The sequence below is a fragment of the Mesoplodon densirostris genome, chromosome 16, assembly GCF_025265405.1.
Source record: "Mesoplodon densirostris isolate mMesDen1 chromosome 16, mMesDen1 primary haplotype, whole genome shotgun sequence".
Classification (NCBI taxonomy): Eukaryota; Metazoa; Chordata; class Mammalia; order Artiodactyla; family Ziphiidae; genus Mesoplodon; species Mesoplodon densirostris.
Genome location: NC_082676.1, coordinates 65,886,894 through 65,902,195, shown reverse-complemented (window position 1 = coordinate 65,902,195; position 15,302 = coordinate 65,886,894). Strand labels below are relative to the sequence as shown.

Below are 15,302 nucleotides of genomic sequence, written 5' to 3'. Positions count from 1 at the left end.
TGTGTAATTTGTAGAAAAACTTTAAAATAACAACACTCAGAGTTTAGATCCAGCAGGTAAACTTGTGTGGTTGTTCTCGCTCATGTCTATCCTGACTGGTTGAGCATCTTCTAGAGTTTACTTGACTGACATGAATTAGGGGCGTCTATGTTTTATAAATGGAAAGCAAATTTACACACTGTAGTGAACTATCCAGACTTCCTCTAGTGATGTCAAGTACCACTTTCATAATTTCATATTAAACTTCCAAATCCATACAAATCCGTTTCTGGATTTCTAACTTTACTCCACTGATATATTTATCCATTCCTGAGTAAGCATGCCGCGTTAATTGCTATACCTGTCAGATATATTCTGGTATAGGATACAGAAATGGTCTGGTTCTTTTAAATTTTTTTCTTGGCCATTTGCTCTCCCAAATGAGTTTAGAATTATTGTGTTGAATTCCCCCAGCAAAAAAAACCCCCAAAAAACTCCTTATTTTCACTGGATAAACATGTAATTTGTAGGTTTATTTGGAAAGAAATAATTACAAGATTGAGGCTTCTCTCTGAGGAACATGGTCTATTGAGTCAATTTTTCTTTTACGTCTTTCAAGAAAGTTAGTGTGGCTCTTACTGTTATTTAAAATGGGCATTTCTTTCATTACCACTGAGGTTACATGTTTTCCATGGATTCTACTAACCACCCTTAGGTAAATTATCTGCACTCTCCTTCATCACTTATCCATTTACATTCTTTTCTTTTCGGCCGCACAGTGCAGCATGCAGGCTTAGTTCCCCAACCAGGGATCGAACCCAGGCTCCCACAGTGAAAGCACCGAGTCCTAACCACTGGACCGCCAGGGAATTCCCTCCATTGGCATTCTTGTTTTTTTTTTTTTTTTTTTTTTTTTCTTTTTGCGGTATGCGGGCCTCTCACTGTCGTGGCCTCCCCCGCTGCGGAGCACAGGCTCCGGACGCGCAGGCCCAGCGGCCATGGCTCACGGGCCCAGCCGCTCCGCGGCATATGGGATCCTCCCAGATCGGGGCACGAACCCGTATCCCCTGCATCGGCAGGCGGACTCTCAACCACTGCGCCACCAGGGAGGCCCCGGCATTCTTAATATTTTTCTTATAAATGTGAGTATTTTTCATGTCCTTTATTCTAAGATATCACTAAAGGTAAGATGAGCCATCAGTTTAAAACAGCACCTTTCTTCTCCCACAAAAAACAAAAATACTTACAATGTACACATCAACTGGGATTGGTATTCAAATGAAGAAAAAAACTATGCATTGAAAATTGGGAAAATTTGGTGTTTTAGAGATTAACCCTTTAAAGTTAATATTTACCCAGCTCAGTTTTCCTTTCATCCCAGCCTTCCTGTTCACATGCCCAGTGTGACATGTTCTTATGGACTCAACCTTGTCCCTCTGCTTTTGCAACTTCTTTTATTACTTAAAATCTAAGAAAGTTATACTTTCTCTACAGATCTGATTATATTCTGTGTTTTTAGCCAGTTATTCTGACCCAACTTTTAATTTTTTTAATTTTATTTTCATTTTTTAACAGGTGGACCATTTTTAAAGTCTTTATTGAATTTGTTACAATATTGCTTCTGTTTTATGTTTTGGTTTTTTGGCTGCAAGGCATGTGGGATCTCAGTTCCCCGACCAGGGATCGAACCCACACCCCCTCCATTGCAAGGCGAAGTCTTAACCACTGGACCGCCAGGGAAGTCCCTGACCTAACTTTTAAAAATATTTAACTCGTTAATTCATCCAGAAACTATGTTTATTTATGACCTAAGATGAGGATCTAAAAGTAATTCCCAAAATTGCTCTAAGGTATCACTAAACTGTTTACCATGTAAGTTTTCATTTCCTGATTAGTATAGATTAAGTAAACTTTATCTTAAAAAATTCACGAACTTCCCTGGCGGTCCAGTGTTTAAGGTGTCGCACTTCCACTGTAAGGGGCGTGGGTTCGATCCCTGATTAGGGAACTAAGATCCTGTGTACCACTTGGTGCAGCCAAAAATTAAAAAAAAAAAAAAAAAAAATTCACACAGAGCAGATCTGAGAGGCAAGTTCCAGAAAGGCAGGTGAGAAGCCCCGAGGACATAACAGGCATAACTGGTGAAAATTATGAAAACACAACCATGTACTTCTCTGGGAATTGGGCACAGAGTAAATGAAGAAAGACTTATTAAAGAAAGTCTACTAAGTCTGGTAAGAAGAGCAGAGTCTGTGGCAGGTGAGCTCGGCAGGCAGGTTTGGCCAAGAAACCGGGGCTCCCTTTCCTCCGGCATTTTCCTGGGAGGGGCAGCTGCCAGCATCTCTCACTCCCCCAGCTCCGGCACAGAGGCCAGGTCCAGGTGGGTCGGAGGGAGGCTCTGCATCAGGAGCGGGAGCCAGACGACACTGGGCCCCCAGGCCCTCGCCCCAGCTTGCTCCTCTCTGGGAGAGGCCATCCGGGACCAGAGGCTCCTGTGCCCAGCTCCCAGCTCCCAAAGCAGGGTGTTACCCCAGAAAGCCAGCTACTCTCCCCACTACCAGGCTGTGGAGCAGTGACTCAGAAATCTTTTCCTGAGGGGAAAGGCAGTCCACAAGAACAGCAAGCTCCCCGAAAGAATGACTTTGTTTGAAACAGAATATGGGCAAGTTCAAGCCTCAGGATGACCAGAAAACAGTGGAGTTTTGGAGCACTAAGAGGAAGCTGGGGCGGGAATTCCCTGGCGGTCCAGCGGTTAGGACTTGGCGCTTCCACTGCTGGGGTGCAGATTCAATCCCTGGTTGGGGAGCTAAGGTTCTGCAAGTCGTGCGGCACAGCCAAATAAATAAATAAATAAGATAAATAGATGATAGAGATAAACGGACAGGTAGATAGATTTAAAAAGATAAATATAGATTACTACAGATCCACAATCCCTTATCTGTAGTTCTGAAACCCAAAAGGCCTTTAAAAATATTTTACTGTTGTTATTTTTTATCTTAATTTGAATAACTGACAAAAATAGGTTCAGAGCAATTACTGCCTCCAATTCTGCAGAAAATGAGTGCACCCAGCGCCCCGTCGAGGTGTACCTTTATCTGCGTGATGTTTCCTTCGAGCTCAGTGGGGATCTGAAGGGTCCACCTGTCTTTGCCCTCCACCCCTTGGCTGCTCTGGGGGCCTGGCACTTTTCTCCACATGGCTACGCGCCCTTTATCGGTACCTGCTGCCAGAAGACCTGTAGGTAAAAAGAAAGTTCACATTGAGTTGAAAAGGGATAAAAACAGCAGCAAGCTCCCTTCTCTGACCACCCTCTCTAAAATACCAGCCCGTCAGCCCTCCGTCCAGGACCTGCCCAGCCTCTTACCTGGCCGTGTCTTCCTTAGCAGGAGTTCACTACTCGCAGTGACACAGTGTGTACATGTGTGGATGGGGGATTGGGGGGTTGCTGCTTGCTCTCTGGTTTCTCCCATGAGAGAGGAGCCTGCCTGACTGTGTTCAGGGCTGCTTTCCCAATGCCAGACAGCACTTAGCACTCAGCGGGCACGAAAGTGCTGCTCTGGTGCATCTCCTATTCTTTCTGTCATATTTGTGTGTGCATGTGTGTACACATACGCACATCCACGTACACATATATATTTAATGTTTCTCACACTGACTTTTTCTTGAGGTTTCAGGAGAAACAGACACCAATTCACACAGCCAGGCTGGTCACATTCCTGACCAAACTCCTTGACCACTACGTGGGACAACACAGCTTTCCTGCCTCTTTTTTGCTCTTGGCTGACTGTACTCGAGTGACTGACATAGTTGTAACTGAGGTATGCTTCTTAGAACAGCCCTGAGTTACACGTCATCACAGTGCAGCCCAGAGCAAAGCCTGAGGTGGGCTCTCCCTCTGACGCTGGGAAGTCTCACCTTTGACTCTACAGTAAGAAACACAGTTCATATTCTCTCCTTTTTCAAAACCAAACTTCTCCTCTGGACTCAGTACGTAATTCTCTCCTCGTTCTAAGTCCCAGAATCTACAAGGCAAGGAGGAAAGTCCCACGGGGGGACTGTGTTAGTGGGCTTCCCTCAGCTGTGAGGGTCTTGTTCAACTCGCAGAGCAAACTTTAAAAATCAGGAAAAAGACACGGCCCTTTGGACTCTGAGAAGAAAAGCATGTCGTTGTTACGTTACCTATGTTACGTCTTGTTCATAACAAAGGGAGCAGTTGTTAATAAAAGAGGGTTCCTGTGTGACACCGGGTCACGATGAGAACAAAGGAACTCCAAGCACCCAACCAGGGAGAACCCCTGAATGTCACATGAGCTAAAGCAGCCGGACCCAAGAGAACACAACACGGGATTCCATCTACCCGGGGATCAAAAAGGCAGGCAGGGGCTTCCCTGGTGGCGCAGTGGTTGAGAGTCCGCCTGCCGATGCAGGGGACATGGGTTCGTGCCCCAGTCTGGGAAGATCCCACATGCCGCGGAGCAGCTGGGCCCATGAGCCATGGCCGCTGAGCCTGTGCGTCCGGAGCCTGTGCTCCGCAACGGGAGAGGCCACAGCAGTGAGAGGCCCGCATACCGAAAAAAAAAAAAAAGGCAGGCAGACGTCAGGACAGTGTGACCACTGTGGGTGTGGACGGAATACCTGGGGTCTCTGATATGTTCTGTTCCTCCATCTCAGGGCTGGTTACATGGATGTGCCCCATTAGTAACACTTCGTCATAATTTGTGCATTTTTCTATATGTATGTTACACTCCAATACAAAGTGTACTCAAGAGACTGTGTGGGACAGAATTTTCAACCCCAGCGCTCTCTGCAGAGTCGGGATCTCACCTGAGGACCGCCTCCCCAGTGGCGGTCACAAGAAGGCTGCCGTTGATCAGGGCGACGTTTGCCCGGCGACCCATATTTCCACTCAGCTTTACCTGCACAACAACAACCCGAAAGGAGCACGTTGCCCTTGTCGAGACCAGGTCCCTGTCCAGCAGCTGGACTTTCTGTTTGGCAGTGACTCCCTGCAGACTCACCAAGCGGAGGAAGTGAGGGTGGCTGTGGACACTTAGAAGGGCAGCCCCAGCCTTTCAGGCCAAAGCAGTGACCACTGCACATTACGTAGTTAATGACAGGGGTGCCCCACGTTGGGTGAGGCAGCTTGTCACAGCCTGTGTGCAGAGCAAACCTGCCAGCAAGGGGCTGAGGGGGGATTTGAACCCAGGTTCACAGGACTCAGTGACCACATTTCAACTGCTGTGTAGACAGAGGTGCACAAAGGACCCCTGAACACCGACTTTTCTGTATCGACCAGAGCATCTTAGGGAAGGTTCGGAGTCCTCTGAGAACCATAGAATCCTTGGGTGTAAACCAAGAAAGTGGCAGGAGAGCGGCACGCAGTCCTCAAGGAGCTGCACGCACTGCCTGACCAACACCCAATGCCCTAGGCCTCCTAACGTCCTCCCGCAAGTGAGTGCCCCGGCCCGGGGCGAGGCACCCATGTGGATGGCAGGGCATCCAGAGTTGTGATTGTCACACACCCCTCGGATAAAGCAATGCATATGTGTGGGCCAGCGGTAGTGTCAGAGAGGGAACACTGGTGACAACCCTCAAGGTCTGCACATAGCCAGGAGTCCTACCTCCCGTGGCTCTGAGAGGCCCCGTCTCCTGGTGTCTCCCCAACCTGTGACTGCAATGGTGCACAATAAATAAGGTGCTAAAGCTCTGGTGGTGGCCCTGAGACACAGACTCCTCAACCAAAACGAAGGGGTGTGTGAGGCGGGCAAGAGAGGCTGGAGACCCCCTGGGGCACCCCCCCATCACCTCCTCACCTTCATCACCTCCTCGGCCACACCCTCGGGCATCACCGTGAACAGACACAGCAGCAGGCTCTCGGTGACTGCCACCAGCACCTGTCTCTTCTCCAGGTAGAACAGTGCCTGAATGGGGCTGTCCGTGGATGCCACCCGGGCCGTCCTGCCCTTCTCGTCCACGTAGTGCACGGTCCCTGCGGGAAAGCGACGTGTCCATGGAGGCTGGACACTCCCCGGGAGCCATTCTACCTACTTAGGGACACTTTCAATGTAAACATCTTCATCATAACCATTTACGAATAAGCCATTTTAAAAACACTGGCACATGACCCATGCGTCTGCCATCTCTGGGTCAGTCCAGCCTGGACCCCTGTGTCTGCCATCCTCCCTCCACCACTGTCCAGCGCTCACACTGACCACCCTCCTGATGCACAGCCTCCATGCTCTGGTCATCTCAGTCCCCTAGGCACACGTCCGTCACCCGTCTGCTGGGGCCTTAACTATGACCCTCCCCGGAGCCTCGGCCTGCACCCTCCATCCCGGGTACCGGGTATCGCTGGCTGGCGTCTGGCCTGCACCCTCTTGCCTTCCCCATGCCCTTGCCTCGGTCCCAGGGCCCCTCCCAGCCTGGATACCCTCCTCTTGCCCCCGAGCTGTCTCCTGGTTCTGCTTTCAGGCTTCTGAGCACGGTAGCAGCACCTCCTGTGAGTTCTCGGGATTGGGTTCATTCTGCTGCTCTCGGGAGCCTCCTCACCCTCCACGCCGCCTCCCATCTCACTCCCAGTGGACAACTTGAGTTCTCATTAAGCTTAAAGGTTCAAGGTTGTATGGAGGCTAATCATAACAGTAACTAGTACTTACTGAGCACAGATGTGTGCAGGCTCCATGTGCAGAGGCTCTGGGGGCAGGTACTATCCTGATCCCCACTGTACATGTTCGGAAGCTAAGGCACAAAGATACGGGATCATCTGCCCCAGTTGCACGGCCGCTGAGCGGGGGCAGCACTGACGCTCCCTACAGAGCCAGGCCTCCAGTCGCCACGTCTCCTTCCTCCCTCAGGGCCCCCGCCGCCCCCACAGTGCCCACATTGGGTCCCTCCAACTCCCCTCTCTACTTTTTTTTTTTTTTTTTTTTTTGGTACGCGGGCCTCTCACTGCCGTGGCCTCTCCCGTTGCGGAGCACAGGCTCCGGACGCGCAGGCTCAGCGGCCATGGCCCACGGGCCCAGCCGCTCCGCGGCATGTGGGATCCTCCCAGACCGGGGCACGAACCCGTATCCCCTGCATCGGCAGGCGGACTCTCAACCACTGCGCCACCAGGGAGGCCCCCCCTCTCTACTTTTAAACTGACAAATGCCCCAGCCCCTCCCAGCTGTCACCTGTCATGGTTAAGCTGCCTGGCCACACACGTCCTCCAACCCCATCACCCCAGGAAGGGCCCCTTTCCCATGGGGGAAGGCACTCATGAACGTCTCGTGAGTGTACGAGACCCTCTATCTCTCTGAGCCTCACACTGCATCTACTGGCCGCCGCCTGCCTCCTAGCATACCGCGGGGGAGCCGTGTTAAATGAGCATGGACGGCCTGGCCCTGCCAGGGCTGCTGGTCCAGCGTGCCCCGGTCACACCCACCCCAGAGCTGAGCCCCGCTGCTGGCTTGGAGACCACGCCGGGTACCCCTGGCATCAATTCATCTGAGGCTGCACATCCTGGACAGCTTCCTCCTGAAAAACCTTCAAATGCAAATAAAGCTCAATTTGTCTCTATCAGGTCAAGGTGAAGCCATCCTTTGGATCCTGGATAAACACCTGCACAAGCCGGCTAAGGCATCCATCTGGGAGTGGCGCACAGCCTGCAATTTTATGCAGAAATGCCATCCATTCGCTTATAATCTCCTAGACACTCGGAAACACTGCAGTGTCCCCAGACCCCAACCTGAGTGCCTTACCATCGGTCAAGCTGACAAAGAATGAGAGTCCCTCTTGAGGTCCCATTTTCAGGAAACTTCCAAAGCCACTCTTCCTCCAGTTAAACTTGTCCAGGGCTTTCTCATCACCACTCACAGCAGCCTTTGCCAACTGAACGAGGTCCCTAAGAGCAAATGTGACAGAGATTCCTCGTTGCTCCCTGGACGAAGGTGGTATAACCACAGAGGAGACCCCTCCAGTGTCAGGAGGAGCCACATCCCCGGGCCCGCCAGCCACCACCCGAGCTCTACTTACTCGCCGGGAGGGGGGAGCCGGAAGATGCAGTGAGTGAGGTGTTTTCCATACTCGTGTTTCAGCAGCGATGCCCCTTGTACTCGACCCCTTTGGTCCAATTTCCATAAGAGCAGGACACCAAGCTGGAAAACCCAAGGTCACATTCTTAGCAAGTGACTGGTGGAGGGTGAGGGTGACACTGTGCAACAGAGCATGGGCTTACTCCTTTTTTTCTTTTAAAATTATACTACTAATGGGCTTCCCTGGTGGTGCAGTGGTTGAGAGACCGCCTGTCGATGCAGGGGACACGGGTTCGTGCCCCGGTCCGGGAAGATCCCACATGCCGCGGAGCAGCTGGGCCCGTGAGCCATGGCCACTGAGCCTGCGCGTCCGGAGCCTGTGCTCCAAAACGGGAGAGGCCACAACAGTGAGAGGCCCACGTACCGCAAAAAAAAAAAAAAAAAAAAAAGTTATACTACTACTATATGTGCACCATGAAAAACTCAAAACAATTCTAGTGTTCAATGAAGGAACCAGAAACTCCTCTCTGTGCCCCCTCCCATCTTCACTCCCTGGAGATAACAAGTGTCACACGTTCAGTTTTTAAAACAAATCTTTATTTTGGGACAGATTCAGATTTAAGGAAAAGTGGCAAAGATAGTTCAGAGAAGTCCCATACCTCACACCTAGCTTCTCCTATTACTGACCCTATATTACTGTGGCGCATGATACTAACTAAAGTTGGTGCTTTATTCACCTCTCCTCAGTTCTTCCTGCCCTGGGACCCTGTCCAGGCCCCACAGACATCTGGTCGCCCTGTCTCCTTGGGCCCCCCTGGGCTGGGATGGTGGCTCAGTTGCCCGTTCTGGATGCCTGGACAGTGTTGAGGAGGACCGATCAGGGGTTTTGTAGTATGTCCCTCCGGCGGGATTTGTCTGATGTTTTTCTCATTGCTTTCGGGGTGGTGGGTTTGAGACGAAGACCAGAGGTCAAGTGCTGCTGTCAACACGTCGGATCAGGGGTCCCTGCCCTCGGCGTGACCTGTCTGCTGAGGTCATGTCTGTGACCTCCCTCACTGGAGAGTTTCTTCTTCCTTCCATCCTATCCTGCCTGGAAGGAAGTCACTGTGTGCAGCCCACACATAGGAAGGGGTGTTATGTCTCACCTCCCAGATCATCTGGAGAGATATGCCTCTTGTCCACCATTTACTGATTTATTAAATCATAGATTCACATCAATATGGACACATGGATGGACCCATGGATATTTATTTTCTACTCTGGGTTATGACCCAATATTCCCTTGTTTGTTTAGATACTCAAATTGTTCCAGCTCTGCCATCGGGAGTTCTTTCCTCCAGCTCTGTTGTCCCTTCGATGCGCCCGTTGCTGTGGGTTTGTGAGCACCTCCTCATGTCCTGGCCTACAGATCCTCTGGGCTTGCCGTCCTGCCCCAGCCCGAGGATCAGCCATTTCTCCAAGAAGCTCTGGTTCCTTTTATTGGAAGAAACCAACAGAAACCAAGATCTGGGTGCCAGGTGTACTATATGTTCAACGTCAAAGTCATCAGAATCTCAAATTAATGGCTCAGACAACTGCTAGAAAAGTTCAAGTTGCGGGGACGACAACTTGGTCCAGGAGCAATTTTCCAGGAGGGTTTCTGGCTGGGACAAGCTAAGCTTTGTCAAATGGCAGTGTTTCCCTCGAACCCTGAGGCCACTTTGCTGCGTTGCCCAAGCAGTCCTCAAGGTCTGTTTCCTGCTCACGGTCAGATGGGTGTTTTAGCAGACAGTGAGGTCATCTTCCCACCCTTCTTTCAAGCCGCTTTCATTCCAATACCCCCAATGCTGGGTAACATTGCTTTACTGTATATAAGAATATGATTTTCAAATAATGTGGGCCTTGGGACGTCCCTGGAAGCCCAGTGGTTAAGACTCCACGCTTCCACTGCAGGGGACACGGGTTCGATCCCTGGTCAGGGAACTAAGATCCTGCATGCTGTGTGGCACGGCCAAAAAAAAAAAAAAAAAAAAAATGTGGGCCTTAAAAAGCAACTTGTACAGTGGACCTCTAAGAGAAGTATATAAGATCAGAAATAGTATGTAACACGAGTATATATAGAATTCGAATCATATATTATTATACAGATTCTGCTTGACTTTGCCAGCTTTATAAAGATAAGAATAAAAACATTGGGGCTTCCCTGGTGGTGCAGTGGTTGAGAATCTGCCTGCCAATGCAGGGGACACGGGTTTGATCCCTGGTCTGGGAAGATCCCACACGCTGCAGAGCAACTAAGCACGTGCGCCACAACTACTGAGCCTGTGTGCCACAACTACTGAGCCCGCGTGCCACAACTACTGAGCCCGCGTGCCACAACTACTGAAACCCATGCGCCTAGAGCCCATGATTCACAACGAGAGAAGCCAGCACAGTGAGAAGCCCGCGCACTGCAATGAAGAATAGCCCCCGCTCGCCGCAACTAGAGAAAGCCCGTGCGCAGCAACAAAGACCCAACACAGCCAAAAATAAATACATAAAATAAATAAATTTATAAAAAAGAATAAAAACATTATTGGTTTTTTTGTGTTTACAAATTACTCTTAAAATAACATTAAAAAAATAATGCTTGCAGAGTGAAACACACACATAAGGGCAGAAATGGGAAGGTTTCCTTCCCCGTCACCTAGCCTCCTTCCTAGAGGAGCCAGCAGTTGGGCCCTGCTGTGTGCTTTAGGCACACACGGCCTCTGTGGAGATGGCCTTCTGCTTCGCCCTGCAAGTACAATCGTCCAGCACTTAATTTTTCTTTTTCTTTTTTCTTTTTGGCCCGGCTGCGCAGCTTGCGGGACCTTAGCTCTCCAAACAGGGATTGAACACAGGACCCTGCAGTGAAAGTGCCGAGTCCTAACCACTGGACTGCCAGGGAACTCCCGTCCAGCACTTAATTTTTTTTTTTTAATGTTGAGCCTTCTTTTAATTTATTTATTTTTATTTTTGGCTGTGTTGGGTCTTCGTTTCTGTGCGAGGGCTTTCTCTAGTTGTGGCAAGCGGGGGCCACTCTTCATCGCAGTGCACGGGCCTCTCACTGTCGTGGCCTCTCTTGTTGCGGAGCACTGGCTCCAGACGCGCAGGCTCAGTAGTTGTGGCTCACGGGTCTGGTTGCTCCGTGGCATGTGGGATCTTCCCAGACCAGGGCTCGAACTCGTGTCCCCTGCATTAGCAGACAGATTCTCAACCACTGCACCACCAGGGAAGCCCCAGCACTTAATTTTTAACACAGTAAATGACTCTCTGTTTTATGAGTATACACGAGCTTCCAGCTGACAGCTCATTGGGCTCCCGAACACAAACACGAGCACTCAGCCCGTCCAGATCCTCCGACTGTTGGGCTGGGGAAGAAGTTGAAGGATGGAAACGTCCGGAGCCCCTGGAGCAGTGGTTTCTGCTCAGAATACTGCGGACGCCTGTTCTGATACAAGGACAGACAGACAGACACACACACACACACACACGAGGAGGGGAGGCCACAGGAGGTCACCTCAGGTCTCCTGTAACCAGATAGACATGCAGACGCCAAGTAGAAGATGGCAAAGCAGATGCCTCTTCAGGGCCTCCTGCTCATTGCCCCTAAATTCTAAGTGGTTTTTGCACCTCTTACTACTCCTGAGGGGGGATCCTTTGTGTTCAGAGTGGTCTCTTTACTCGCTGCCATTTCTTCCAGGTCACTTCATTCAAATAACTTTATCCAGTAAGACTTGAAGGAAAAGCGAGAGCATCTCACCCTCAGGTGGGAAACCAGTCCCGTGCAGAGCAGGAGGTGAACGTGCTAAGGGACTAGTGTGAAGTTAGGGCTCCAGACACGACTGTCGGGACACATTGTCACTTCACACAGCTGGCTCACTAATGGTTTATCTCAGAGATCAGGAAGCGACTTGCCCTTTCCCTTGTGTAGGTGCACTTGCTCCTCGCCCTCAGCTCTTGTCCAGTAGGAGAGTGCGAGGGAGATGAGCCCTGGACACGCAGAAACTCCCCGCTTCTTCACCAACCAAGTGTCCGCCTGGTGTCCTCTTCCAGGGATCCCCCTACTGCCCCAGGCCCAAGGGTGGCTGCACAGGGGGCACCTGGCCCGAGCTGGACTTGGGACAGAGGAGGAAGGGCAGGTCATCTCTGGGGTGAAACTGGAGCGGGTGGATTCCTTTGTTTCCAGCAGCCTCCTGGACGGATGGCACAGGAGAGAGACGGCTGTGCAGGAAGGGGCCCTGAGAGGCGGACGCTGGCAGCAGACACCTCACTCGCGGTTCCAGATGTCGGAGCTCTGCTCCTGTCCCTGGAGACCGTGGGACACTCTGAGGGCTGCAGATTACATGTGTCTTCCTGCTTCAGCAGGTTTGGTTGGTCTCATGGCAATCAAACTGGGTCTCTGGTGGGAGAGTGGAAAAGACCCTGGGCCAAGCCTGCGAGCAGGTGTCTCAGAGGTCAGTGCTCTGAGCGTGTCTGTTCATTTGTTATTACTTCTCTGCCTGAGTCCAGTATGAAATTAGGACCAGCACAGTTGTAGATTTTCTTAGAGAAGTGCTAGGTATTTCTGTTCTTAAATCCTGACTCCAAGACTTGGTCAGCACCAACCTGGGCTTTGTTTCGTGCCTGAGTCATCTACTCTGTTAGTTGCTTCTTAATAAAGGCAAGATGAGAATGATGGCATTCAATGACCCTGAATTCTTTATTCCTCTAGGGGATTTTCTGAGCAAGGAGGTGGGAAAAATCACCAAAGAAATAGGAATCTGGGGGCAGAGCAATGCCATTAGGTGGGAATAGACTAGAAAAATAGAAGAAAAATCCAGACAAAAGGATAAATAGAACAGTGGATGAGTGATATGAACAGAAAGGAAGTATAAATGGCTCTTCTAAGTAATACTCACCCTCAAGAAGAAGAGAAACACAAACTAGAACACAACCGATACAGCACTTTTCCAGGCAAAATTCTGAGCTTGGATACGACATGCTTGTGGGTTGGTGGGAGCTGGTCAAGCCCCATGGAGGGAGGTGTAGGGACACTCACCAAACCACAAGCGCATGCCCTGGATCCCACCTCCAGGAATTTCTCTAAACTTTCACATGTGCAAAAGGACAAAAGCATGAGGCCAGCCACTGTGTCCCTGTCCAGCAAAGGACTGGAGACCGTTTATCCACAGAGGCTGAGGAAGTAAATGATAACACGTTGGTGTAATGAAGGGCAGGTTAAAAGAGATCAAGGAGGTTCACCGTGCACCATGATGGAAAGACCTGGAAGATGCGGCGTCAGGTGAAAAGCCAGAAACAGAACAGGGTGCACTGGGCACTGCCGTCATGTGAAAAGGACCGAGGAAGATAGGAAAGGGACGACGCCCTCCCTGTGAAGCTCCCAGCCAAGACGTTTAACCTAAAGCCAGTCATGAGGAGACAACCACACAGATCTAAACCAAGGGACAATCTACAAGGTAACTAGTCTGGACCCTTCAAAATGTTGATGTCATGAAAGACCAAAAAAAAAAAAAGAGAGAGAAGAAAGAAAAGACAAGACCAGGGACCAGTTCTGATGAAGGAGACCAAAGAGAAATGGCGGCCAAACGCAAAGCGTGGTGCTTGGCTGGCTTCTGGGTAAGGACAAAATCAGCACAGACGTTACTGGTACAGCAGAAGAAGCTGTCACACCGATAGCACAGCAGTGGAAACCAGTTCATGGGCTTCACCCTCCTGAGTGTGACAGCACACGTGGTTACACTCCTAGGAGATCGATGCCAAAGCATTTACGCATGAAGTATGATGCCAGTGACAAACTCTCAAATATGTGGGGGAAAAATACAGATATACAGAGAGAGCAGATGTGTCAAAACATTAACAGCTACTGAATTCATGGGAAGGGTACAAGGGTGTTGTTTGTACTATTTTTTCAACTCCCCTAAAGGTTTGAAATTTTTCAAAATTGGAAGTTGGGGAGAGAATGCATTGTGTGTTCCTGTGTGTACTGAAGGAGCGCTGGAGAGACTTGAAGAAGCTGTAGGTGCTGGAGGGTAGGGAAGGGGAAGGAGTGGATGGGGGTGGGGCTGGAGAGTCTTTCGAGTATATACCTTTTCGTATTTTTTGAACTTTGAAACATGTAAATGTATTACCTTAAACATGTAAAATAAATAAACACATTGTACAATTTCTGCTGTCATTTTTGAATCAAACAGATCTAGACCAGGTTTCTCAGCCTGTGTACTGTTGACTTCTTGAGCTGGTAATTCTCTGCTGTGGGGTCTGCCCTGAGCATCGGAGGATGTTGAGCAGTATCTCTGGCCTCTACCCGCCAGATGCCAGTAGAAAGCAACCCCCCCCCCACCACTGTGACAACAAAAAATCTCCCCAGACATAGCAAAGTGTCCCCTGGGGGCAAACTGACCTGCTTAGGAAGCCCTGGGCCAGATGATCAGGACCAGGGACTCCTAGGCAATGAAGCGGTGTGCTCAGGGAAGGTGGGGTTTGGGGGTACATGAAGCACCACCCCATCTTTGTGAATGTACTTACCTAGAAACGTTCATTTAAAAAATTACAAACTTTTGCCACAGAGTGAGATGGTAGAATAAAACATTCAAACCTTCCTCCCAATATAAAACAAAATCTGCCATGACAGCCGACAAAATCAGTTGAACTCAGCAACCGCAAGTTTCTAATAATTTGGTCCCTAAGAGCATGGACAGGGCAATGCAGAGATCTGAAGTCAGTGTCTCAGTGTGTCTGCTCACCCTATCCCCCGACACCAGGCAGTTCCCGTTGGGGCTCCAGTTGAGGACGGTGATGTCGGCGGTTTGCGTCGGGGGTACTGCATGCTGCTCCTTGTCTTGCTTATTAAACGCGACCACTTCTCCGGTCTCCCAGCCAATAGCCAGGATCAGCCGCGTCGGGTGCCAGCAGAGGGAGGTGACCCGGAACGACCTCTCGATATGCGTGTCTGGCACGCACTCACCCTGTGACACACGAGGTAAATTCTTTATTTTACAGGGAGTGGCCGCTACTCTAAGAATTTCTGCCTCGTCAATGGAATGACATCAGCTAGAGGACATAATGAGCAGTTTGTTAAGGAAATATTCTATTTAGTTTTCATAGAAACACCCATCTTGCCTCAGCTGAACTATGAAAGCGTAAGGTAAATATTCAACTGACCTCATGGACCAGTTTATCAATAAAACTTTATTTACTTAAAATTTTTTTCCGTTTATTTTTATTTATTTATTTTTTTTGGCCACGCCGTGTGGCTTGCGGGATCTTAGTGCCCTGACCAGGGATCAAACCTGGGCCCCCCTGCAGTGG

General features: G+C 50.0%; 1 protein-coding gene across 10 annotated transcripts in view; it reads right to left on the bottom strand.

Annotated features, from left to right (window-relative positions):
- Nucleotides 1-15,302, bottom strand: part of IFT140 (intraflagellar transport 140) — a 71,718-nt gene that overhangs the window by 50,869 nt on the left and 5,547 nt on the right. For 9 of the 10 annotated variants that reach the window (XM_060079437.1, XM_060079434.1, XM_060079430.1 and 6 more), the window contains 7 exons: nucleotides 14,738-14,959; nucleotides 7,993-8,114; nucleotides 7,719-7,861; nucleotides 5,793-5,968; nucleotides 4,804-4,895; nucleotides 3,895-4,001; nucleotides 3,069-3,214 (listed from right to left, as the gene is read on the bottom strand). In XM_060079437.1, the coding sequence (XP_059935420.1) occupies nucleotides 3,069-3,214; nucleotides 3,895-4,001; nucleotides 4,804-4,895; nucleotides 5,793-5,968; nucleotides 7,719-7,861; nucleotides 7,993-8,114; nucleotides 14,738-14,959 (1,008 nt within the window). The remainder of the gene's footprint in view (nucleotides 1-3,068; nucleotides 3,215-3,894; nucleotides 4,002-4,803; nucleotides 4,896-5,792; nucleotides 5,969-7,718; nucleotides 7,862-7,992; nucleotides 8,115-14,737; nucleotides 14,960-15,302) is intronic. The other variant, XM_060079438.1, reaches the window with a different exon arrangement.